Below are 25,982 nucleotides of genomic sequence, written 5' to 3' on the forward strand. Positions count from 1 at the left end.
TCCCCGCCTTCGTTGAAGCATTTGCCACGAGGCTCGAACTCGAGGCCACGCCGGTGCCCGCGTGGGTGACAGGCTGAAACCGGCGTTTGCAGTCGGCCGGTCATTTGTGCATAATATGTCATTCGTCTGTGGTATATTCCCACCGATCCTTCTTGACGCGCAAGAGAGCGGGCTGTCGACAGTCTCATGTAAGTCAGCAATATCCTAAAATGCAATACGCACGCTCGGGTACTATCTTATGCTCATAACCGCCCCCGACTTCTGCATCTCTTCTTGTCTCCTATCGTATCATATTACGGGGCAACAGTGAAAATCCGGGGTATCATGCAGTCATATCTGGCACCCTCCCATGTCTAACTGCTTAGGTATAACTATCGATAACAACAAAGAGGATCCGACGTTGATTATAACTTGAGTAAGCACTTCTTGCAAGGTGGGATGGGATTTTTGATTTGGGGATTATCTGGCCGCAGGTTCTCCTAACTCAAGCCTTAAACGAGGCCACGGAATCTTAAATGAACCGCAAGACTGCCTGAGCAGCTGCAGGCTGACCTTTTTTTTTTTTTTTTTTTTTTTTTCGGCCTTGAAGTTTTTGTTTTTATTCCCTCTCCTGTCGGCCAACTTGTGCCTCATTATATATAAAATTTAGGACCCTTTGGGGTGCAGGTTGTTCTGAGCCATTCTCTGACGAGGACCCGCCTTCCGTAGCTCCCCGGCAAAGCAGTCGAATCAAAACGTTAGAACAGGCAACTTCCTTCTGTTCGAGGCAATCGAACTGCTAAAAAATCTCTGGGCTTCAAAAATCCTCCCCATTGATTCCTGCTCCTGCGTTTGTTCGAGAGCACTTCCCTGCATCCTCGCTCGACGTCCTTTTTTCCTACCGCCGCCGACGTCGAATTTAATCCTGACCCCTCCACTCCGCCAGCCGACTAGTTCAGCCAGTTGGTCCCAAACCCTCTGACGTCTGACAAAACCTTTTTTTGGGGTGTGTTTTACTTTTTTTTTTTTTTTCCTTTCTTTACTTGAGTTCTGTAAAAATTGGTAGTTCTACGTACCGTACAGTACAGTCCGGTAACTAGTTGCTTGCATTGTAACGGGTAGCTCAAAGAAGACTGGACCGGACTAGATCAGATCCGCCAGGGCTCTAGGCCAGGTCGTCTATTCCTCTAGGCCTTCACGATACCTTTTTTTTCCTCTCTACTCTTCTCGTTATAACTCTGATCGATCCAACTGGCTAAGCAATTATCGGAACACGTCAGGTCAGACCTTGTCAATTGGATAGAACCCAATTGACTTTCCTGGGGTTCCCTTCCTTCTGGCCGTGCTCCGTCCGCTCCTGACTAGTGTCTCTTCCTCGGTCGGTTTTTCTCTTTCGATCCAACTGCAATTGCAATTGCAAGGCTGGCTCTGGCTCGTGTGCGCTCTCTACCATACCTGACATGGCATTTCTGCCTCTCCTGCCTCTTAAACATTAATTATCCAACTCCAGAAAAATAAAAACCCGCCTATTGCACACCGCACCGTTGGATCAAATCTACACACGCCCGTGGGACAACTCTTCGGCCCCGGAAAAAATTAACTGGGGAAACCGCGAGGATATATATTCATTTTACATCATCACCATCATCATTATTATCTTGCTTTCTTTAAAGCTTGTGGAACCATTTTTCGAGGTCCGGTGAGTTACATTACACCAGAAGTTGTTGTCTTGTGCGGTTCAAAACTTCGAGTTTCTTCAAACTTCAACAGGAGAAAGCGTTTGCAGCAGCAGCTCGCTCTCAGATCAGCCGCCTTGAAACGTGCTGGCAATCAACATTCCTTTTTTAACATCGTCGTAGAAATTAAAAGACAGTCCGCTAATCTGATCTGTCAATCGATCTACTTTCTAGTTTTCGTCATTGTCTCCAAAAAAAAGATCAGATCAGATCGGATCGGATCAGATCAAGAGGCAGTCCGACGGAACCTCACGGTACTTTACTTCCCTCCCCACGTCCGTTTTCATGTCTCCCAGTAAATATTTCGCCTTCAACTTCGACTGTAACGACCCACGAATTTCCTTTCCGAATATTTACGACAGACTTGCTTGTTCGAAAGCCGCGAATTCGAATACGATACCCGGTTCTTTAAATTCTACTACTGCTAGTTCCTTGCTGTTCGATACCATATCCATAGATTTCGACAATAGACAACACTCCTCGAGGCGTGCCCGTTAAAATCCAACTTTTCCTATCCTACTTTCCTACGTACCTATATTCCTTCCCGTCTATATATTTATCATAAACCCAGTAGACGACACATCACCCCTCACGGAGACTCCGACATTGGACTTATTCTAGGTTCATTTTGCATGTTCCTCCCGCTGGGCGGCTGCATACAGGATTCTCACGAATTTCGAAACAGGAGATAGATAAAAAGTGAGAAAGATATTTTTGTGGCAAAAGGAAAGAAGAGGGCAGAGTTATCCTCGTCGGGGAAAGGGCCAGTCGCGTATATGTCGATATACGTCGTGGGAGGTACTGCTCATCATTAGAGAATTATGTCAACTTCTGTAAGTTTCTTTGGTCCGTTGTGATGAGTATTCGAATGCTATCGTATAATTGTTCGGAGATCGTCGTCGTGGGACTTCATGACCATTCCCTTCCCTTCCCGTTCTTCGATCGAAGAGTTTTAAAAATCGTCCGTTGTATCGTTGATCGCTATTTGATTCCTCCCGCCGCGATTGCGGTCTCCATGATCTTTTATGAAGCCGGCTATTCCATCACATTGCTCGCTACTTAAATGTTCTGCTGCTGTACTGCGTGTTTAAACGTTGATTCGAAAGATGTCCTCGATTCCTTGACCGCTAACCAGTCCGCGTCGTTGGGTTATGACCGTGCAGACCCGATCAATGGCATTTCCAAAGTTCAGAAGAAGATACACACACCCACCGTCTTCTTCTTCCTCTTTACAACTCTACCCGTTCCCTTCTCCACCACCGACGGAACCACCAGTCTCTCCCACCTCTCAATATTCTTCAACCTCCGCTTCATCCGCTTCATCCTCTTTTACTTACTTCAACTCCCATCATCATCAGCAGCAGCAGCTTCCTAACCCCCCTGCTGCAGCTGCAACCATCTTGCCCGTCAAGTCATCATCACATTTCTTTCTCGACCCCGTCTGCACTATGGAAGAAATAAAACTTAATAGCAACGGCAACGGAAACAACAACACCGGCAACAGCAACAACAACAATTGTAACGGCTCACTCACACTTCGCCGTGATACTGTTGATATCATATCTCCCTACGTTGCTTCTTCTTCATCCTCTTCCTCATCAAACAGAGATACCTCCTTCATGAAGATAAGATCTTCGATGTCCCTTTCTGCTGTTCTCAACGCACCGTCTGCAGATGCGAGAACCCCTCCGGATTCTTTATCACAGACTTCTGAGAACTTTGCGTCCTCGGGAACGTTCGATGGGGCTGGTGATATTCGACCCATGGAAGTTGGAGATGATGACGAAGAAGAAGGCAACGACGACGACGACGACGAGGAAGTTGAGGTAGAGAAGAAACCTGCATCGCCACCGCAGACGCCACCTGAGGAGAGGTATATGTCGCATCACGAATTACTACATCAACTACGGCTAAAGGAGACGCTTGAGAAAGAGGCGGCGAGGTTGGAGGCGCAGATAGCATTGGAGAAACAGAAGAGGGAATGGAAACTTAAGCAAAAGGAGCTAGCGAGGCAACGGAAACTTCAGGCGGCAGCGGCGGCAGCAGCAGGAGGAGGAACAGGATCCAATACCGACAACCCGACAAAGACATCACCGGCGAAGAGGAGGTCATCACTTAGACTTGCACAGTCTGAATCCCCAGAGCATAAAAAGACGGTGGATTTGATTCGTGCCGAAGCGAAGATTTCCGAGGAACCGGTTAAAATCCAACCGAGGATCATTCGACTGAAATTCAAGACGACACCATCGCACGAAGAACTTAGACCTACGGCTGCTAACCATCTCCCCATAAAGAGGGGCAGAGGGAGACCGAGGAAGATCGATCCCATCACCGGCGAGCCGTATGTTAAGCACAGACGGTCGCAGCAGACGCATGCAGATGGAAATCCGGTCATCAAGATCCGAAAGGGTCTCAACGGAGCACCCATCAAGATTAAAAAGCAGGAAGTCCTTTTCCCCAGTGTTGAAATCGGCCCTCCGCCTGCTACAATCCCTCTTGCTGTCCCTAAGATTCCCATCCTTCCGCCCGTTGCTGTAGAAAACCGAGCACCGAAGAAGAAAAACTCGGTTGAAGAACCGACGTTCCATCCGCACATCCACAGAAAGCAGAAAATAGTAACGACGAGCGAGGAGCGGGTTCCAAGACCTTTAAAGCACGAACACAGTCTTGGTTTGTCCAACCTTGGCGCGACGTGTTACATCAACGTCGTTTTACAGATGCTAGCGCACACGAAGTCCCTTCGGGACTACTTTCTCGCTTGTGACTTTGCGAGAATCCCAGCGGGTTCGAAGCGGAAGGAAAAGGAGGCTCCGAAGCCGAAGAGCCAGTGCGTCCGGAGGACCAGGGCGTCGGAGAAGACTGCCGAGGTGCTGTTTCCAATGTTGAAGGGGTAGGTTGCACGCTCGTCTCTATTCACATTTCCCGAATTTTTACTGACTGCTCATTTATCCTTCAGAAAACTCGGAGAAGAATTTGGCATTCTCATCCGTGAACTTCTCTTCGACGAAGACATCGGCAGCAAGAAAAGCGGAGTCGCATCCGACCAATTCTGGACCGCCCTCCGCGCAAACCTCGAGACCGAAAATGGCTCGACCATGGACCCCAACGTGGTCCAGGACGCGCACGAATTCCTGCTCCTGATCTTGCAAGCCCTCGCGAAGGAAGCATCGCCCGTCGTCGACGGGTACACGCTTCCCGAAATCATCGATAACACCTTCGGCGGTGTCCATTCCACCATATTCGAATGTAACAACTGCCACGAGACGACCAAGCGTGAGGATAAGTGCATGGAACTCGAGGTTCCCATTTGCAGGGTAGTTCCCGTACATGGGAAACTCGAGGACTCCATGCTCTCCCAGCACCTCGAGAACTACGCGCTACCCGAACGGCAGGAGTGGGCTCCTGACTCGTACATCTCGGCCTCGGGGGAGAGGCTCAAGGCTTGTCCGAAGTGTGGTGTCGACAACGGGCGGAGCATGAGACATAACATCCGGCCCAAAGGCGGGAATGTGGTTATCGAGCTGAAGAGGTTCTTGTGGGAGAACGGGGAGAATAGGAAAGTCAGAGGTCACGTTGGGTTCCCGATGAGGGATTTGGATCTGAAGGCCTGTGCCGGCGAGGGGGAGGGGGAGGTGGGGCTATACGATTTGTACGGGGTGGTGGTGCATAAAGGGGACAAGTCGACGACGGGGCATTATATTTCATATGCGAAGGAGGAGGCGGGGTGGTTGAGGTTTGATGATTTGAAGGTACAGGCGGTGACGGAGGAGGAGGTGGCCAGGCAGGAGGCTTACATCCTGATGTATGAGAAGAAGGCGGGGGTGTCGGTCGTTTGAACCCCCGAAGAGGGGATGTGCCCACCCGCTGTCCCGACGATCGAGCGAGCCCGTCATTCGGGTTGTTGTTTTTGTATTACTATGTTAGCGAGTGGTTTTAGTATTAGGCGGGAGTCCCCCGTCCCGCGCGAATGCATGAATGCCCGAGGTGATCTCGAGGCGTACGAACACTATCGATTTTTCCGTGAAATTTTCAAGTGAATGTCCAAGCGTATATACAGTGGAAACTACCATCGTCGGATATATGTACACAAACAGCACCTGATGGGTAGTTGAGGTTTTGAGGTTGCGAAGCAAGCACTCGAACTACGGAGGGAACATCGTCTTCCTATCCTGGGATGCGAACCTTCCGGGGCCATTCAGTCTTGCGACTCCGGCTTCCGATTCATTCGCATTCCCTTGAATTCAATCCGATTTGCGATATCCCGGCTGCCGGGTGCCTTCCTTTCCGCCCGGTCCAGCGCCTTCCGCAACAGACTATCGAACTCCTGTTCACCCATAGGCCGATCGCTTGCGCGTCGTTTCTCGGATTCGAGGGCTTTGGATGTTACTTTTACCCGCTTCCTGTTCACCTTCCTCGCTTCCGCGTTCGCCTTTTTCTCTTTCCTTTTCAACGCCTTCCGCTGTCGACGCGTCCGCAGCTCCGCCTTTGGTTTTGAGTTTTCTATCGTCCCTTCCGGGTCCTCCCGCTCCGCTATCGCTTGCTTCATTGTGAGTTCGGTTTCCATTCTCATTATGTGGAGTTTGTTCTTGCCGATTTTGACTAGGAGGATTTTTCCGTCGATCAGATCGTCTGGGGTTAGGAGTATCTTTTCGTCCGCTAGTTTGACTTGTCGTAGGTGCGGGCCTATGGAGACGGCTCCGCTTTTTAATAGCGTTCTGGCTTGGGAGTTGCTCGGTGCGACTCCGCCGGCCACCAGTGCTTTCTCCAAGGGACTTCCGATGACTTCGTCCGCCAGAACAGGTTCCCAGAACGGTCTTGCGCTGATACCCTCGATGTCGGATCCCGTCAGACCTTGTTTTAGTTTTTCCTCCCGCTTTGCCAGTCCATCCGCTTCATCGGTTTGTCCGAAGAATATAGCCGTAGTCTGAACGCATTTCCTCGCGACAACAGGGCCGTGGAGCAAATCTATCATTTCGTATGCGAGTTTCTTTTGCGCCGGTCTCCGTTCCGGGTGTTCCTTCTGCTCCACCATGATCTCATTGATCTTCTCGATCGGAAGGAGTGTGAAGTACTTCAGCCACTGTTCCATGACATCATCCGGCCGGTTCAACAGGTACTGGTATAAACTAAACGGCGGGGTTTTACTAGCCGAAATCCAGATATTCCCCGCTCCCGTACTTTTCGAGAATTTCTCGCCGGAGCTGGTGGTGAGGAGGGGGACCGTTAGGCCGTACGGTTTTGCCATGTTTTTGATTAGCGATGGGGTCGGTTGTTCGTCTATCCACGTCGCTTCGTTTACCATTCTGTTGATTAGATCGCAGCCGGCGGTGATGTTACCCCATTGATCCGAACCGCCGATTTGTAAACGCACACCGAGGTTTGAGAACAGATGCCAGTAGTCCATCGCTTGGATCAATTGATACGAGAATTCGGAGAACGAAAGACCTTCTTCGGATTTTAACCTTTCCGACACCGATTTTCTCAACATCATCTCCCCGATCCGTGATCTATGTCCTACTATCTGCATGAAATCTATAATCCCCACGTTTCTATGCCATTGAAGATTTGAAGTTATATGCCTTCTTCCTATTTTTTTCTCTTCGTATCCTCGTTCTCTGGCGTAGTTTATTACGTTTTTGAGGAGGGAGGAGAGCTGTTGGGTTATTTCGGTGCCGTGGCGGAAGGTACGTTCGCCCAGGTGGCGGTCTTTCATGCCTGCCCGTTCGGTCAGGCGGCCGGAAGGGTCGCCGATGCGCGCGGTGGCGATGCCGACTATCAGGGAGATTCGGTGGCCGTGGAGCATGCTGTGGATCATGGGCATCAGGACCATCAGGTGGCCTATGTGCAGGGAGGAGGCGGTGGCGTCGGCGCCGGCGTAGATGTGGATTACTTCGCCGTTTGTGAGTTTTACGAATTCTTCGCGGTTACTGTACATTTCGCTCATTAGACTATCGTAGGTTTTCACGAGGCGGTATTTGGGAAAAGGTGTACCCGTGAAACTGGCCCAGAAACCCTCTTTCTTCTAGAGTCCGGAGCAACCCCGGGGTAGGATGGGTGATGTTCTTCATGTCGCCGATACCCTGGTTTATAAATTTGGCCATCGAGTCCTTTTGGAAGTTCTTCCTGACCGGGGGGTTGGAAGAGTTGACGTTGGTACGGCATTGCTGTTGGTGGAGTGGACGGGAGGCGTAGGTGCTCCGTAGCTGGTGTCGTAGGAAGACGAGGGCATTGCGGAAGCGGATTGAGTTTGCGGCCTCCATTGGGATACTCGATCGAGGGGGCTGAGAGGGTGGACCCTCCTGTCCCTGGGGATGGTCGTTCTGTTCGAGTTTATCTATATGGTGCCATTACTGGCATGGTGGGGTCCATGACTAGAGGAACAGGCTTTGAGGTTCCAGAAATTTTAGTGTTGAAATCCGAAACAGGAACCACAAAATGTGTTGCGTGTGAGGTTCGGGTTAAGCGAGAAGGCTAGTCCGGATCGGGAAGGATGTTTATTTCTTTTTTGTTGACATGTTCGACGGATGCAACACATTTGATCGTCGCGCACAGCACTTGAGTTCGGGTCCCGTTTCTGTTTCTTGCTTGTTACCTGTCAATAATCCTCCCACAAAATAATCACGCGAAGAAGTCTTCTCCTGTACATACATCAACATCATCCTTGCATCTCGTCTGATCAACCCCGGACTTTTGCATATCACTCGAACTTCATCTCCGATCTTGAATGCCTTTGTCATCATCTGTTGCTTCATCCTGATCGATACGGCTTCGTCTCCCCCACGACGAGTTTGATATCAACCGGTAGCTGTCATCACTTTACTCGATAGCGATCCACCAACACCCCGCTGCTGCTCTCGCAAGTATCATACTTACCCCTCTTGATACCAACCAGCCTACCGGGGCCTTCTCCGTCTCAAACCTTTCCTCTTCCATTGACATTTGTCTTTCTCTCCGACGTGTTCGACATCCTTCGCCTATCGCTCTGTGCTGAGGCTTCCTGTTACCAATCCGTCTATCGAGGTCAATTGGTTAACAAAAACAACACTTCGGACAACACGTCCTACATCACAGGGTCCGTCTTTGGACCACCACAAACACTCACACAATGAGCTCGAGATACGGAGCACGCGGTCCGAACCGCAAACCGAACGCCTCAGCTAAAGGTTCTAACAGCAGCGCCCAGAACCGTCCTCCTTCGCGTGCAGCAGGCAACAATGCCTCCTCATCTTCTCGCCCAGCCTACATGAATCCCGCAGTGCAGGCTAATACGGCACGTCCTGGATCTCCAACCGAGTCGATAGCGACCACTCGTACAAAGAATCCGGATACCCGACATCGTTCGCCAGATGAGACAAACGTTCAAGTCGTTGTGCGTTGCCGAGGTCGCAATGACCGAGAGATCCAAGAAAACAGCGCCGTTATCCTTTCAACGCCCGGCGGTCCCCGTGGCAACGAAGTGTTGGTTTCGATGGGCCCCATGGGTTTGTCCAACAAAACATACATGTTCGATCGCGTTTTCGGCCCCGAAGCAGATCAAAGCATGATCTATGACGACGCCGTTGCGCCTATTCTTGAAGAAGTACTTGCTGGCTACAACTGTACTGTCTTTGCCTATGGACAGACAGGAACAGGAAAGACATATACCATGACCGGTGATATGAAGCCTTACTTTGACACATATTCCGATGGAGCTGGTATAATTCCTCGTGCGTTGCACAATTTATTCACACAGTTGGATGCAGATCGAGGAGAGCATACCGTCAAGTGTTCTTTCATCGAGCTTTACAATGAAGAACTCAGGGATCTTTTGGCAGTCGATGACACGATCAAGTTGAAGATGTTTGAAGATTCCTCGAAGAAAGGTGGGGTGGTTATTAACGGCATGGAGGAGCGATATGCCGAGAATGCAGCTGCTGGAGTTGCTTTGCTTCAGGAAGGGAGCAGAAAGAGACAGGTCGCAGCGACCAAGTGCAACGACTTGAGCAGTCGTAGTCATACCGTGTTTACGATTGTCGTTCAAGTCAAGGATACCAACACAGTGGGAGAGGAGTACATGAGGACTGGAAAGTTGAACCTCGTCGATTTGGCAGGTTCCGAGAGCGTTGGAAGGTCCGGAGCTGAGAATAAGAGGGCCAAGGAGGCCGGGATGATTAACCAGAGTTTGTTGAGCTTGGGAAGGGTTATCACAGCGCTCGTTGAGAAGAATAACTACATTCCGTACAGGTGAGTCTCTTTGTCTATGATTTTATCGGGTGTATGGACACGATTCTAAACGTTATCACAGAGAATCAAAGCTCACTCGCTTGCTCCAAGATTCCCTCGGTGGTCGTACGAAGACGTGCATAATTGCCACGGTTTCGCCGGCCAAGGTCAATCTTGAGGAGACGATATCGACTTTGAACTACGCGGCGACTGCGAAGAATATCGAGAACAAGCCCCAGATGAACCAGTTGATGACGAAGCGTGCCGTCATCAAGGAGTACATCACGGAGATCGAGCGCCTGAAGGCCGATCTGAACGCCACTAGGCAGAAGCACGGGGTTTACATGTCGGAGGAGCACTTCCAGCAGCTGAACAGGGAGAACGACACCCGGAAGACTTTGGTGGAGGAGCACGAGAGGAAGATCGCGGTCCTGGAGCAGCAGTTGCGAACTGCTCGCGAAAACTTGGAGAAGAACCTCAAGTCCTTTACGGACTTGAAGAAGGAGTACGAAAGTCAGACCCTCTCGTTGGAGGAGACCAGGGAGGCTCTGTTCAGCACGGAGACCTCCCTGGTTCTCACCAGGCAAGAGCTGTCTGACGAACAACTCATCACCAAGGCTTACAAGCTCACCGAGGCCGAACTCTCCACCAAGGCCCACAACCTTGTTTCCGTGGCCTCCGCGGCCATTCGCGATGCGGAAGGGCTACACGCCAAGGTCGGGAGGCAGGAGGATCTCCAGGAGCAGAACAAGGCCACCTGGGACTACACGAAACAACAGACTTTTGATATCACGAGTCTTGTTGAGGGTGAGATTAAGAAGTTCATCAAGGAGCAGGGGAAGCTCCAGGACGGGGTGGCGGCTCGGATGGATTCGTTCATCCAGCTGCAGGCCGACAAGCTCGCAAAGGCTTACTCGAGCCTTGACGAAGGCCTTGAGAAGCTGGAGGTCGCCAGGCAGTCGGCAACCGGAACCGCCCGCGAGGCCGCGGATGAGATGAATCTCGTCCTGGAGGAGATCAAGGTCCTTCGGGACGACGTCAAGGTCAAGGTCGGGGAGGGCATGCGTAGCATGTCCACTGCTGCGGAGAAGATCGCCGGGGACGTGGTGAGGGAGTTGGAGGGGTTCAAGGAGGAGATGCGCTCCTCCTACGTCGGCCTCGGGAGGGATTTCAAGGCGATGTTCGACGCGTGCAGCAAGCACTTGGCTGCACAGACCCAGCGGGCCAACGACCTCAAGTTGGAGGTAGAGGCTGCCAACAAGGCAGCCATTGCGGCTCAGAACTCGGCCTCGGATTCGATTTCCGCCGCCCTGGCGGAAGAGAGCCAGAGAGCCGCCCTGGAGAGGCAGCAACTTGCCGCCCAGATCACCCAGCTGATCACCACCAACGCCTTGGAGCAGGACAAGCGGCTCGCCCAGAAGATGGGGTCGGTCCAGACCGGACTTACGGTCACCAGTGACCGTTTGTCCTCTGCGACCGGCACCATCTGCTCTGGGATCAACCAGTGGTCGGAGGCGGAGGAGGGCTTCAAGGGGGAGCTCTCCGTCACCCGCGACGGGATTAAGAAGAAGTTGCAGACAGACGCTCTTGCCACCGAGGGCAGAGCCAGCAACATCCAACAGACCGCCAACAACATCCATGCGGAGACCATACAGCTGGTCAATTCGCAGATGCAGTCCGTCGCCGCCAACATGCAAACTCTGGACGAGTTTGTGGCCAGGGCACGCGAGCATAACGAACGACACCACCGTCTCAAGGTGTCGAGCTTGGATTCCGTTGCCGACCAAGTCAAGACGTCGACGTCGACTGTTCGTTACAACATCGACGATGTCAAGCAGGAAGCGGAGGACATTGGAGCAGACGTTTTGGCTGCCACAGTTAAGGCGAAGAATGCGCTCGACCCCTTCAACATCTATAGCGCCAGCTTGTTGGCAGGGCTTCGGGGCCAGACAGAAATCTCCGTTTACAGAGATTACGTGCCGACCAACTCCAGTCCGAAGAAGAGAGCGTACCCGTTTGACGACGAGATCCCCAAGACTGCCACCCGCGAGCAGATCTTGAATGCGGCACCCGAGAGAACTGCGATTAGAGATGCCACCCCAGAGGCGCAGACTGCTACCGCTGCTGCTGGTGAGATGACCGCCGCCCGCCACGGGGATAGAGTACCGTTAGCGGATTTGGCTATTGACCCCAACGTGGCTGTTTTGTCTCTCGCGATCACTGGCGACAAGAAGAAGGCTGCCAAGGCTATGGTCAAGAGGGATACACCTGAGCCTGAGGGTGAAGACGACGACATCGAGGACGTTAGTATGATTCAGATGTCTGTCAGGAAGGGGAAGAAGAAGGCCGAAGCCGACGAGCCCAGGACGGTCGAGCAATCCGTTAGGAAGCTCAGGAAGAAGAAGCAAGGGACCGAGGAGGTAGAAGCGGCCGAGATGTCTCCCACGAAGAAGACCATCGGCAGGGGCGCTGCCGGTTCCGAATCCCCCAAGAAAAAGAAGGAGAAGGTTACGAGCGAGCCACCAGCCTTGGAGGGTGTTATGAGCCCACCACCTGCGAAAAGAACCAAGACGAGCAAAATCGGATTATTCTCCCAACAGACCGGTATCAGGCGAAATAGTATCTCGGGCACCAACCCCTCTGCGAAACAAGGATCTTTGATCCCATCCGCTCCCAGTAGTTCTAAGAACGCCAAGAAAGGGCAACCGCAGTCAGCTTGAATTTGATATGGCGAGCGTGTGGTTTGGAAGGCGTGGTATTGTGAAGGATGTTTACTTTTTTTTGCTTTACTTTTTACATATGGTTTTGTTTGAAGGCCTTGGGCTGTATTATCAGGGCGTTCAGGTGGCGTACGGATATGGCGTTTTTTCTTCTCTCCGCTTTCTATTTTACCGCTCGACTTGTATAGAGGGCTTCTTTTTCACACCGGAGCCACCTTTTTTCGTTTCTTTAATTACTGAGGCAGCGATAGCAAGTGTGGCTTTATAGCGGGGTTTCTTTTAAAAGCGATTTTTGATGGTTTTACTTTTTTGTAATATAGCTAGACAGGAACGGTGGATGATGGAGCCGCCAAATCGAGTATGACCGGTTTCGTGTGCACTGCTCTCTTTTTGATAATTACTTATTTAACGAATGAAAGAGGATTAAGCCGCCAAACGGAGCATTTTGCACGGCTAGTTTCGTGAGCGCTATTCTTTTTGTTTCTGTCCGATATAATGTCCCGTATGTTTAAATCTGTGATATGTAATGAGAATCTTGTGATGCTTTTCATTAGTGTTTTTGTCAAGTACTGCATGAGACTGCACTTTTGAACAGGTAAGATAGAACGATCACGCTCAATGTGTACTTCAGCACGGATACATGACATTGCTCTCTCATCATCATTCGTAGCGTACCTCCTATAATAGGCATCCCACGATCATTTGTATAAACAGCCGCTTTTGAAGTAATTACAATCGATAATATAACTAATCCTTCAAAATCAACTCCTTCTCCGCCTTCTGGGCCCACTCCGTCCAACTGCCATCGTAAACCCTCCTCTTCCCACCTTCCTCCCCAAATCCCGCCTCTTCCAACGCCAAATCAATAACCGTGGCTGTAACACCAGTTCCGCAACTTGTGATTTTTGTTTTCCCGTCGTCTTTTACACCTGCTTTTTCGAGTATCTCCCTCAACTTCCCGCCATCCGGGTATTCTCCATCGGGACCTAGTAAACTGATGAATGGGATGCTGAGGGAGCCGGGGAGGTGGCCGCTCGAGAGGCCGGCGCGGGGTTCGGGGTCTTTTCCCGTGAAGCGGCCGTTCGGCCTTGCGTCGAGGATTTGGATGTCCTTTGATAATCGGCCGGGTGGGAGGGTTAGGTTTTCTCGGGCCAGAGAGGCGACTTCGGAGAATGAGACGACTCTGTCCAGGTCCGCTGTTATGTTTTCAGGGTATTCTTCTTCCGGTGATAATTCCCTTTTTTCGTAGTCCGAAATCCCTTCCTCGCCTTTAACGGTTTCGTATCCCTCTTTCACGTAGATTTTGAAGTTATTGAGAACGGAGACCGCTCCGTGACCCATAACCCTCGCCGTCCACGCCGCCCTGGGAGCAGCCAATATCCCCATCTCCCAGGAATCGTAAAAAACCAAATGATCTTCCCTTCGTATCTTCAATTTCCTCATTGCCTCTACGAAGGTTTTCGGAGTTGGCAACATGTGGGGGAGGTCGATTGTACGGTCTTTTATACCGTCGATGTCGAAGAAACGAGAGTGGGGGATTCGAAGGGATCTGTGCGAGGCCAGACCGGTACGCTTTTGGGGATCGTTGGGGAGGAACCAAGTTGCGTTTATGGGGATTATTTGGGGGAGGGGGGAGAGGTAGGTGGGTGTTTTTTGGAGGAGGGAGGTGAAGAGGGTGGGGGGGAGGAGGCGGGGGATGGAGGGGAGGGGTGGCATTTTGGTCTTTGGTGGTGAGGAGGAGGAGGGGGTGGGTGAAGCGGTGATGGTGGTGGTTTTTGAGACAATTGGTTGATGGAAGATGGTAATTATAGAAGGTGAAGGTGAAGGTGAAGGTGAAGGTGAGGGAGAGAGGAGGTGAGATATCTATCCCCTTGTTTGTGGTTTGTGCATGATGCTTGTTATAATTATATTAGGTAATTGATTCCTATATTCCGATGCAATGTATCGCATCTAAATTACTATTCCTTTGACATCTTATATAAATTTATTAGTTACTAAAATATCCCAACTAACCAACCTAATAAAGACCTTACTCTAAAGCTCAGCTCTAAAGCTATCCACTTTCGAAGCCGAATCGGAGGAATATAGAAAAAAAAACCAAAGCCGCCCCTGTACATGATGGCATTTCGGAAAGTAATGTTGAAAAAAGGGCGTTGTCGCATGTGTCGGCCCACCGTGTAACCTGGGTTTGGCTCGGGTAGTACGGTGACAGGGACCAGACCCACCCGGAACCCGTTGTCTAGGCCGTATACACTCTAGCACCGACGCCAACGAAAAGTTAACTGGTCGGATAAGCCCAATTAAACTTCCGAAATCGTCAGAAAATGGTTATCTACATACTAGCTTAATTGGGTAGGTGGCTAGAAGGACGAAGAAGGAAAGAAAGTATGAAAACTTCTATCACGATATAAAAAGTAAAAAAGAAAGTAAAAGTATTAACAAGTAGAATCGAAAGGAATAAAAAGGTCGCCTCTTCCAACCGTTAAAAACTAGTAACGTACACATTAAACAATAATAGTCAGGAACACTAAAACAGTCCAGACATAAATATATTCTCGGTTTTGTGTCAAAGGGAGGGGAAAAGGGAACCCGCTTCTGAAATGCCTGCTCGATGCAAAAAAGAAATCCTCAGAACGCCATCGCACAGAACCCTGAAACGCCGCGAAAATGCAACAGATAAAAAAAGTAGGAAGGGCAACGGAGTGGAGGGGGAAAGCATCGTGAACGAATAAAGGTATGTATAGTAATGGGGAAAGTAAGAGAAAGCAAAACGCAGAAAAACAGAAATAATATGAAAGACCAAAGAACTACTGCCTACCAGCACGAAGTTGCTGTTGCTTATCCCTCACCCAGTGCATGATATTAAACGCAGTTCCGTCGATCTTCGTAAGTTCATCGGGCGAGAATTCTAGGTCCTTCATCTCTTCCAAAAGAGAATCGAGCCTTCTTAAAAGACTCGCCGTAGGGTTTTCATTCGTAACCACAACTTGGAAATCGGACGCTGGCTCCGGAGATACTGATTTCTTGACTGGTGTAGCTTGAACGCTGAGTGCTATCTCATCTCCAAGCTCTTGCATAGAAGGAAGTGAACCGGTCGATTCGTGTCGACCTCTCCCTCTCCTTGACGGCTGACTGTCAGGGACGCTAAGAGATGACGCAGCCGAGGGCGGTCGTCCTCGACGCGCGGGTGGGCCGCCAGGCAAGCCAGCGTGCCCAGTTTTCTTCTTCTCCGACCTGCTGTTGCTGTTGTTGACCTGCCTCGGCGGTGTCGTTCCCTTTCTGGTACTCGCAGGCTCCTGCACGCCTTTTAGCTTCTGTCTTAGCTGATTGTATCTTTCCTAAAATTCGAGAGGGAAACTTACCAGTTGCCCCAGTAGCTGAGTTACCGAGCATCGATCTTCTAGCACGAGGGGGTAATTGTCGGGCCGGGGCAACGAGAGAGACATCTCCGGTGGCTGCCTTTGCTTTCTTAGCAGGAGGAGGTGGGATTTCATCCTCTTCCTTGGCAGCAGGGATCGCTGATGTTTCTGCGGGCTCTTCTTGTGGAGCGACACAATCTACCATCTCGTGGTCGGAGTCTTGTGTGGGAGGCACAATTGGTTGACCTTTGCTCCTCTTTCGCTTATGGCCTTTGCTCTGACTTGATGTTGGTGTTGGGTCCCGCGATTCCGCGGTAGGACTTCTCGGAGCCCTGGATGGTTGACTGTCGGGGATCGAACAGACCGATTCAAGTTCGGATTCATCTATTCCTTCTTCCGCCTGCTCAGTTCCTGGATTTTCTGGGGCGGTGGTTTCCACCCCTTTCTCCCCTTCCTCCTCCGTAACTGCGGCTAGCTCAGCCATATCCTCATCCATCTGGCTGTTGAGATGGACGGAGATATCCTCAACTTGTGATGGCACCCGTTCTTCCTCCACAACTGGTTCAATAACCACACCTTCAACTCGCTCGTATTCCTGAAGCTGGAGCGCAATCGCCTCACTCGGGCTCTTCGGGACGTCCTTGACTACCTCCGTCAAGTTTGGCGGAAGCTCTCCTGTTTCAATACGAAGCTTAGATCCTTGTGATAATTCCACTTTTCTAGGATCAACGGTTTTCATCTTTTCACCGTCTCCAAGATCAATCGCATCGACTCGATCCTCCTTCTTGCGAGAATTAACTGGCGCTAACGGCGGCGAAGAAGGGATGTCTTCCAGTAAAGGCATGAAAGGGTCTCGAGAAACTCTGGCCGTTGGAGAGGAAGGTAGATCGTCCGATGTAGGGAAGTGAACTGCCCGGTCAATTAACGCCGCGAACTTGCCACTAATTGGTAGTGTTGGCAGACCAGGAGAAGATGACATGACACGATCCAACGCGGGAGACGAGGCAGCATCGCTCGTGGGATTCGGTATCCTAAGATCGAGTTTGAGCGGTAGGCCCGAGGTACCGGCGTTTGTTTTGTCATGCTTCGATGGAGATCCGGAATTAAGATCCCTGAATAAATCGGACTCCCTTGCCTGCCTGTCTCTGACTTCCTTCTGGCGGTCAGTCATCAATTGGGATTCCATCGCATCCGGATCGTCATTTTCGTCAGCGTAGATTGGCTTGTATTCGACTTGGGAATCCATGTGTCGAAGCTTGGGGTAACTCTGCTTGCTGGGATTCGACGAAGCCTTGGAAGACTTGGCGGAAACAGGCGCCTGCAAGTCGCGATAGAACAGTGGCGATGCTCCGGCTTTAGGAGGGCTTGATAGAATATGCTGCGCAAAGTCTGAAATCTGAGTATCCAAGAAGGTTGGTGGTGGAGCGTTGGCTTCGTCCTCCAGGGAGTCTGGGAACGTCGGGAGCTTGATATCCGCATAATAGCGAATCTTGCTGATAGCCTTCCGAACTCTTGAAGGATATTCAAGACTTTCTTGGTTGCCGAAAGTTTTGTTCCAGAAGTTGATCGTGGTGACGACGTTCATCTTATGCTTGCTTTCAAACCCAGCAGCTATAAGGTGAGAAAACGTTTTGAGGGCATTGGAGTGAAAGCACTCCGTTCGTTTTAAGCCTTCGCACACGGCCTTCAAAAGCTCTTGCATCGGCTCGATGATATTCTTGTCCGCTGGTGCCTCACATGATAGCCAAAGGGAGAACCCGTCCTGCATCCTCGATACCATATGGGCAACTGATTCTTTGGGTAGCCTTTCCGTGACCTCTCGCATGCAATCGAAAAACTCGATGATATCGGTGTTTCCTTCCTCGCTAAGGTCGACTTGGGAGAGCTCAATGGTTCTCCAAAAAGCCTGTCCCATCACTTCGAAAAACGTAGTATATGGTCTGCCGTGAAGGTTAGTTACGATGTGTGGCATCGCGGTGGTATGGATAAAAACTTACATTTGAGTATGCTTCTTGGCCTGATCGCCGAACAAAGATTTGTACACTCGATCGTATTGGACAGTAGTGGTCGGATACTGAATACTAGAGGCCAGAGCATTGATGTATTGAAGCGTGTCGGTACTGTAAAGCGATTAGAGTCCGTTACCATATGTTCGCGCGGCCAAAAGAAATACTCACGACTCAGCATCAATCTTGGGCAGCCTCATGCTCTCTGAAAGAGGATCAATAAGAGCTGGGCCAAGATATGCGATCCCGCTTTCTTGCTGGACTGTCTGGTACACAGTTTGGTAAAGCTTCTTCCAGAAAATGAATTGTTCAGGCCCGCAGAACCTACAACTGTTGGTTAGTTAAATAGTAAGTGGCGTACATGAAGGGGAGGCTTACTGATAGCCCCATTCGAGGATTGTCAGGGCATCACGGATTTCCGGCCCATTGACGAGCCCACCTGCAGGCATGGTATCCCTCTCCCTTCGTGGGATAACACGATCGCAAATGTTTGCCAGAATGGTCCACGCCGTTAAATGGATTTGACTTATATCCTGTGTCGGGAGGATCGCGATTCCCTGGGCTAGCAACGAGAGCTTCTTTCTTCGAGAGTCTTGTGCTTCGACACACGTAGACAGAATATTGGAGATCGGCCTTGCATAGTTCTCGCCTATCCTCGCACCTTTGAAGGGGTCTATGAATAGCCGGAAGAGATGCCAGATAGGTTGATGTTGGACGACATGATTGGAGCCCGACGAAAACTTCCCGGATGGGGTTGATATAGCTAGGAAGCTTTCGGTGCCATCTTCGGCCAACCATTTCTCTGTGAAGCAGGCTGTCCCCAGCTCCTGGATAGCAAGCTGGACTAAGATGACGAAGTGTGTTAAAAACTGACTATCCTCATGGAGGGTTGGCCCTTTGCCCCGGAACCCATCTGTCCAAAGGCGTTTGAGGAAGCCTAGAAGGCTAGCTACGAATTCCATCATCTCGGCTGAGATACGGATTTCCTTTTTGGCAGCTTCAGCAATGGCCGCCATCAACTTCTTCCAGATCGCTAGATGAGGAATCTCGTTATCCTTTTTGGTTTTGAGGCAGCTCCTCACAGCGACCTCGAGGGTCTTGAAAATCATCGTACTGTTAGCACGGATCCACTTGGGATCCAGTCTTGGGATCTCATCAGCAGCAATATATGTTCCTTCAAGAACTCGATTCTCGGTCCATTTTGTGTTTCCCCCGAATAGGGCACTTAGTATATTACACCCGCTGATCAGAAAGGTATTTGAAGTCAGGAGGTACTTGGCAACCACACCCTCCACCAAGGCTTCCCAGAAGAACCCCAGTTGCTTGAAATTAGTCCCTGGTCGGCAACCATAGTACAACATTGTATGTATGTTCGTGATCGCTGCTTTCTTCGCATGCTTTGTGTGTCGCGATCCTTTGGCTTCGTCTATGTAGCCAATAGCAGGTCGCAACAGGAGATCAAAGTTCTTTTTGGAGGTATTGGTGCTGATATCTGATACAAATATGAGTTTGGCCCATGCGATCTGGGCGAAAACGTTCAGGTTCTGCTCTGAAGAGTTTAGGCATTTCGACATGATACCTAGGAAAGGACTGAAGTTTTCCCAGCGGTCTATCGGTATGGTGAGTCCCCGGAGTAACGAAATTGTAATACCCCAAATCTGTGGAACAAACACAGCTTCGGTCTTTGTCTCAAGCATTTTCTCGAGTCGGTTTTGGATGAAATTCCTTTTCTTGCTATCCTCCAGCTGAGACCGGGTTGGTGTGCTGGTTTGAGACTTCGACGGCGTACCGGTTTGAGGACTTTTCTGTGAACTCACTTGCGAATCGATATCCTTCTTGGTTGGAAATAGTCTCATGACCGCTCTGGCTATTTGTTTCTCCCCTCCTAATTCTCTCTCCATTTCTTGTGCAATCGTTAAGGCTCGTGTTCGTATCGGTGTAGCCGTGCTTATCAGCCCTTGGAACACATGGTCGACCCATAATTCTGCATTCTGAACCATCGCACCCTTTGCCTGTGCCAGGAGCTTTGCGTAAAGACTTAGTCGCTCAAGGTCGATACTGTTGCCCTTCTGCTTATCCTTTAACGCGCTAGACACTTGCAAAATCCTTGTAACCTTCTCCGTCGTCATGATTCTGGGCGAAAACTTTTGTTGACTCAGAAAATACATATAATTTGTTGAAAGAGCTTTCGAGGTCCCCTGATCCAGAACATCAATCGCAAAATTAAGAAAGTAATTGATGTCTTCCTCCGGTATTAATGTAACGGTTTCGGGTAGGTAGGAGAAAATAATCAAGACCTTGCAGGCCTGTCGGATTAAAGTCGTATCCGGAGTTCCAACATCTGGTATCCTTGCATTAAAATCTCGTCTGATAAAACTCAGAATCAGGTCGAGCTTGTCGGCTAATAGCTTTACATCCGGTACACCGTCGTACGCACGTAAGGTAGTAGCAAAGGCGCCATAGGTATCGGATTTCTTAGTTCGATCAGAGGAAGCCAATATCTGAACTATAGATTCAAGCAACTCGCCGAAGGGGGTATTCGTATCTGCCATTGGATTATCGGGGTCAAGACCTTCTATTTGTTCTGTTATCAGGATTATTGACTTTTCGAACGGTTTTAGAATTGACTTGACGGGTCGAGAGGCTTTCGCGGAGAGGGATATGGATTTGATTGGGGGATATTTGGCATCTTCGGTATCGTACTTCCAGGGCTGATGCCAGTTGATGTATGGTGAGAAATTGACGCGACGATCTTGGCCGGCTGGGGCGGTTTCAGCGGATGATGTGGGTGTCTCGTCTATGTAACTCGATGATGCCGTTGTGACGGCTCCGTTTGTGATGGTCTCTGTATGTTTTGGAGGGGTAGGGGGTCGAGCGACGACATTGTCGAGTTCATTGGAGTTCGCGTCTTCATCCTCCATTGTGACATCCATGGAAGGTGAGGACGGTGGTCGCGACTCAGGTATCGAAGGTGTGGTCATTGTAGATGGTAATGTGAAGTCTTCAAGAGGTTGAAGACTGGATGGTGGAGATGGCGAAGACAAGAAAGCTGTGGGTTGAGAACTTGCTCAGGCTTCCCATAACAACGGGGACGTGGACGATACAAACGATTCCGATGCCGTAAACCAACAAAAAAAGGGGGAATTGAACGAGGACGACTTGAAGGGAAGGAAGAACGACGAGGCGAATGAAGGGCAACGGAGATTCTAAAGGAAGGAAACCGAACTCGTGAAAAGATAGAGAAGATTACGGAAAATTAAGGTGGGCGGAGATCGAACGGGACCTGGAATGAGAGTTTCGGCTGGCCATGTCTGGCTGCAAGAAGGTCAGTAGGTCTAAGCGGTCGCTGAAAAAAAAAACACTTTACGCGTATCTTAACTCCTGAAATTCGAACATGTTTACTCGTGTTACCACCAATGACAGCGCAGGAACCAGATCCTTGCGTCGTGTTCGCGCAAATGAGGGCGCCAATTCGAGGGCATGCTTTGATCGGGCTGATGTGGGGACCTGTCACTGTGGTGGAACCATAAATAAACCCATCGCACTTCGAATTGTATTTTGATACGTAGCATATGACCGTTCGATTCGTATTGAGGTTCGTCTTCCATGTGCCATGCCGGCTGAAACTCGAAGGGAATATCCCTTGCCGGTGCAGTACACCAAAATTGAAAATCCAACAAATCTCACAATAGGAAATTCAAACTTCACCGCGCGCATAATTTAGTTAGTCTCGAGGCCAGACGGTGTGCTCTATAACCATATATATAAAGTACTACAACACAACACTATCAACCCAAACTCCTTATCATCCACTGGAATACCATTCACAATTCATCGATTGCCCACAAACATTTATCCGATAAAAGATTGTAGGCTCTATCCCGGAATGTATACGTGGCCAGAAAGAGCAACCGATTGTTCATTGACATCGTAGTCCTGCTTTTTTTGACTCTTATGATTCGGGGAAAGTATTATCCCACCTTCTTATTATCGAACTACCGACCAGCATCATGATTCTACACCCGATATAATTAGTTGTCTGGCTAGCCTATTGTATTTAGCTTCACGGGAGCTCGGAGATTGTGGTGATTGACTTCGTTAAAGCGGGGAGCAACGGGCCCTCATCTTCTGACGGTTCACCGTTGCTAAAGTATCACATGAGAGTGTATACCTAGTTACGAGTTTTTACTGTTGATAACGGTTACGTAGACGCAAATGTCTCTTGTTTTCTAGGCTACTTATGATATGAAATACTCTTCATTTATTAATGGGAAAGTATCGATTTTAGAATAGAATATAAAAAATTCTTTGGGGGGTAAAGTAACAGGGCGAGGTTGTACATGTAAATCTTATAGATGAACGAAGGAATGTGTGCAATGATCTACCTAGAAAAGAATGACTAAAGTTGAAGTTTAATGGACAAATTCCCATTTGAATACAAGCCGGTGTGCCTCAGCAAATATTATGTTCTCCATGGCAAACGCTCCCGCCAATACGCCTCAAGAGGTTCAGAGGGGTCTGCATCTAACGCTGCGAGCATGGTTGCGGACCAAAGTCCTGAACTTCTTGATATGGGGCCGCGTAACCTCAATTGCGCCGCCATCACCGGTGGCCCGAGTCTCATTGTCATTGGTATCGGAAACCCCTTGGCAATCAGATTGGCTGCAGGGTTTCCAGCGGAGTATCAGATATAGCCTTCTTAGTATTTCGAGATTTGATGGATTTAGGGACTTACCGGTAAAATGTGCACCGATAGTTTCCAAAGAGGTTGGCGGATTCGACGTTATCCCTAACTCCCTTGGGTAAAGCATCTAAAAAAATGGCACTGTCAGAACGAACTTTGATGACCCTTCATAATATTTTTTTATTTTTATTTTATAATTTTCGCAACTATCCAATAGGGCTTGGTTACTTACGGCATTTGTTGATAGTGACTTCGATTGTATCCCTGAATCCTTCAAAATTGTTCTTGCTAAAGACCGCAATGGTTTGGGTGCTACTTTGTCTAGCATCGAGTCGATTCATATTTACCACCTCTTCGAGTGGAGCGGAGGTGACGCTGGTGGCAGCAGCAAGGAAGAAGGTTGCAACGGAAAGAATAGAAATTTTCATTTTGACTGTTTGGGCTTCAAACTGGAAAATTCTCGAGGCAATTAAAAGATAGTTGTGGATGTATTAAACCTTTGAAGGAAGAAATAAGGAAGCTATAGATGGAAGGAAGGATGGAAGGATGGAAGGCTGATGGTGAGCAAGTTGAATGATTGAAGAGCGGCATCAGGAGATATTTATACACCATCGCATATGGTTCCAAGGTTATATGATATGGCCATAGACTCGTACCCAGATATGATCCCATAAATTACACAGTCCATTTCTATATGCACAGTCTCATGAAAAGGTTGGTACGGGGGATGTTGAATGCCCCGGTGTCGCATTAACTGAAGAAGGGTGTGTTGGGCGTTCGCGTTGCGTGGTAAATGGGTGGCGAGACCTTTGTCATCACGGCACACACCGTTTGTCGAGTGTGGCTCAAGCCTTCCGGCTTGGTGACACACACTCTCTCAGCCCGTCAAGGCTGATTAGTGCTGAAGGGTTACGAGGGCAACTTGATTGGATGGGTCTTATTTCCCATGGCTCTCCATTTTATGTTCCGAATTAGCGCTTATATAATAATCATGTCAAGACGTTATAACTTAGAGCTTGGATACCCTTGTTATCTGGCGAACTACATGCCAGAAGGTAGACACTCGAAGGCCACAGAGCCCACATTACCTTTTTGAGCGTCCTCTCTAGCTCATGAAGTAATTGTACTAACCAAGACGGGGCATGGATCACACACAAGCTAGCTCTCCAGGTGGTTTACAAGAAGGGATTATTACCAGAACCAGACAGCCTGATGCTGCTACTCAGGCAAGGACCCAACAAGACACTAGAAACAGTACAGTATACTCAGCCGTACGAATGACATCAATCGTGCGCACTGGCCGAGCTCCAGGACCTGCAGAGGGCGAGATTCTTCGCTTAAATCTACATCATTATCAAGTTTATAGGGTCCGCTGGTGAGTTTTACATTGGTTTAGATTATTATATCGTGGGCAGTGCTCCCTAGCTGCGATAGTCTGTAAACCTGATCCGGAATTCATGAAACAAAATTCAACCGGTTTAACGCTTCAGGGAATACGAATGGATCAAAATCCTTCAAGGTTGATCGCTTCTAATACAATAAGGAATGACTTGGTAGATCTAGCTATATCTTACCACCCTTTATATTATTATATAGCTTAATTCGAATATTATCGGTTTCTATGAATATATCACGGCTAACGCTATTCTAACCCGGATGGAGGCAGCTCAGCGCTAATGACTTTTGTGATTCCTTTTTTAGTCTTGAATCTCAACTCAATCACTCCACCCAAATGAAAACGGATGCCGGGGGCTTGGTCTAATACTATAGTTCTCTAATTCCGAGTCCAATAAAGTAATGTGTTTTTCAATGATGCTTAAAGCTTGTTGTATAGCCGTGTTGGGCAATCTCGGTGATACTTTTAAAATGGTGGGGGTTTGAACATACTCCTGTACAACTGTGCCTTCTTCAGCCGTGAATATTGATAATTTAAAATTTCTTACCCTACTTGGTTTAGTCTCGGGATACTTGGTTATGCAAAAGATGACAAGGATATGGTCATGTATCCTGAAGTGTACGAGCGTGAAGCTGCGCAGGCAAGGCAGAATGCATAGCGTGCTGTATAACAAGTGTGATCTGGAGACCTTGGAAATAATAGGATACTGAACTGAAAACCACGAGCTATATCAGGTTTTCCAGAATATGCTGTTGCAGCTTGAAGTAACTAGTAAATTTTATCAAACACATAAACAGCTAGAATTTCCAGACTATCATGGTGCCAGTTTCTCTTTTGGTGACCCGGCCCCGTCTTGGACCTAGACTAGACAAATCCTATTTTTGTGATGAACGTTGCATATGCATGTATCTGTAGCTCCTGTTCATAAATTACAGCAACAAGCCCTGGCCAGGACTTCATGAGGATGTCCAACTCCGACAAGTTTCTATGGGAGTGGCAAAATATTTTTCGTCCTATGAAGGTTAGATGAGCTAGCCGCCAGATCGATGCCAGCTCATTATGCAAGATGAATTGTGTGAACTTGAAGAAAACTTCGAGCTATTAATGAGCAAGACACTAATGCTAGAGTTCAGGGTCCATGTAACCTTCACTCTCAACATGACAGGAAAATAGAAATACCAATCGTTCCAGAATCGTGGGGGAAATCTGTGGGAAATTGGAAAACTATCATATGCTAACTCTAACAACTATAATTTAATTTGTCGAACTTAATCTATTTTCGGTGGATACAAAAGGCAGTTCTTAAATAATTGAAAATAATGTAATGAGAAAGGACACCCGCCAATGTCACCAATAGCTTAGTAAATCGGTTGAATAAACAAAACCTACCACTGAAGTGGAGTTATATTTCACTAATGATGCAGATAACATAGCATAACTTTATAACAATAAAAGAATTAATTGAAATGTTTTTTGAGAAACATTTTTTACATTAATTTACAGTACCAATGTAAGAGCACGGGATGCGCAGGCTTGCGAGTTGAAAGGTGATCTTCCATAGAATTAGAATTATCGAACGAGGAGCTATCTACAGGATGGAATCTGTCTCTATATATACACAAGGTCCTCAGCGTAAGGCTGCGTATCGAAGCGCCAGGCCGAGGTTGCTTGAGGTCTCGATCCGAAGTTTCCGGATCGTTGTGTCGGAACTCGTTGTTGGCACTAGGGGTCTGTGGGGCCTGTGGGGCCGACGCTCTTGTGTTGACCTTGTTGTATTTTGCGTAGGCACGCGAAGCTCTGCGGCCTGACAATCAAATTAACTACAGCCAGATATTAATTTAGTCCTTTTTAAAAGTTGGCCCTAAATCCAGGCATTTAACAAATGTCAACTTGGAATATT

General features: G+C 48.9%; 6 protein-coding genes across 6 annotated transcripts; 2 read left to right on the forward strand and 4 right to left on the reverse strand.

Moving 5' to 3' along the window:
- Positions 1-2,536: 2,536 nt before the first annotated feature.
- DFL_002515 (uncharacterized protein) lies at positions 2,537-5,551 on the forward strand (the record flags this gene model as incomplete). Its single annotated transcript, XM_067631313.1, has 3 exons — positions 2,537-2,548; positions 2,879-4,605; positions 4,672-5,551. 3 exons carry the CDS (start codon positions 2,537-2,539, stop codon positions 5,549-5,551), a joined length of 2,619 nt encoding a protein of 872 aa, XP_067493870.1.
- A 359-nt stretch (positions 5,552-5,910) lies between these two features.
- DFL_002516 (uncharacterized protein) lies at positions 5,911-7,975 on the reverse strand (the record flags this gene model as incomplete). The annotated part of the gene is made up of 2 exons (XM_067631314.1): positions 5,911-7,642; positions 7,707-7,975. The coding sequence occupies 2 exons, from the start codon at positions 7,973-7,975 to the stop codon at positions 5,911-5,913; spliced, it is 2,001 nt and encodes a 666-aa protein (XP_067493871.1).
- An 845-nt stretch (positions 7,976-8,820) lies between these two features.
- Positions 8,821-12,637, forward strand: DFL_002517 (uncharacterized protein; the record flags this gene model as incomplete). The annotated part of the gene is made up of 2 exons (XM_067631315.1): positions 8,821-9,938; positions 10,000-12,637. The coding sequence occupies 2 exons, from the start codon at positions 8,821-8,823 to the stop codon at positions 12,635-12,637; spliced, it is 3,756 nt and encodes a 1,251-aa protein (XP_067493872.1).
- Positions 12,638-13,384: 747 nt separating this feature from the next.
- Positions 13,385-14,353, reverse strand: DFL_002518 (uncharacterized protein; the record flags this gene model as incomplete). The annotated part of the gene is made up of 1 exon (XM_067631316.1): positions 13,385-14,353. One exon carries the CDS (start codon positions 14,351-14,353, stop codon positions 13,385-13,387), a length of 969 nt encoding a protein of 322 aa, XP_067493873.1.
- A 1,091-nt stretch (positions 14,354-15,444) lies between these two features.
- DFL_002519 (uncharacterized protein) lies at positions 15,445-20,983 on the reverse strand (the record flags this gene model as incomplete). The annotated part of the gene is made up of 5 exons (XM_067631317.1): positions 15,445-15,941; positions 16,000-17,936; positions 17,994-18,116; positions 18,174-18,326; positions 18,381-20,983. 5 exons carry the CDS (start codon positions 20,981-20,983, stop codon positions 15,445-15,447), a joined length of 5,313 nt encoding a protein of 1,770 aa, XP_067493874.1.
- Positions 20,984-22,510: 1,527 nt separating this feature from the next.
- On the reverse strand, positions 22,511-23,114 carry DFL_002520 (uncharacterized protein; the record flags this gene model as incomplete). The annotated part of the gene is made up of 3 exons (XM_067631319.1): positions 22,511-22,664; positions 22,738-22,813; positions 22,919-23,114. 3 exons carry the CDS (start codon positions 23,112-23,114, stop codon positions 22,511-22,513), a joined length of 426 nt encoding a protein of 141 aa, XP_067493875.1.
- Between the last annotated feature and the right edge of the window lie 2,868 nt (positions 23,115-25,982).

The sequence above is a fragment of the Arthrobotrys flagrans genome, assembly GCF_004000055.1.
Source record: "Arthrobotrys flagrans strain CBS H-5679 chromosome Unknown unitig_3, whole genome shotgun sequence".
In the NCBI taxonomy this organism is placed as follows: Eukaryota; Fungi; Ascomycota; class Orbiliomycetes; order Orbiliales; family Orbiliaceae; genus Arthrobotrys; species Arthrobotrys flagrans.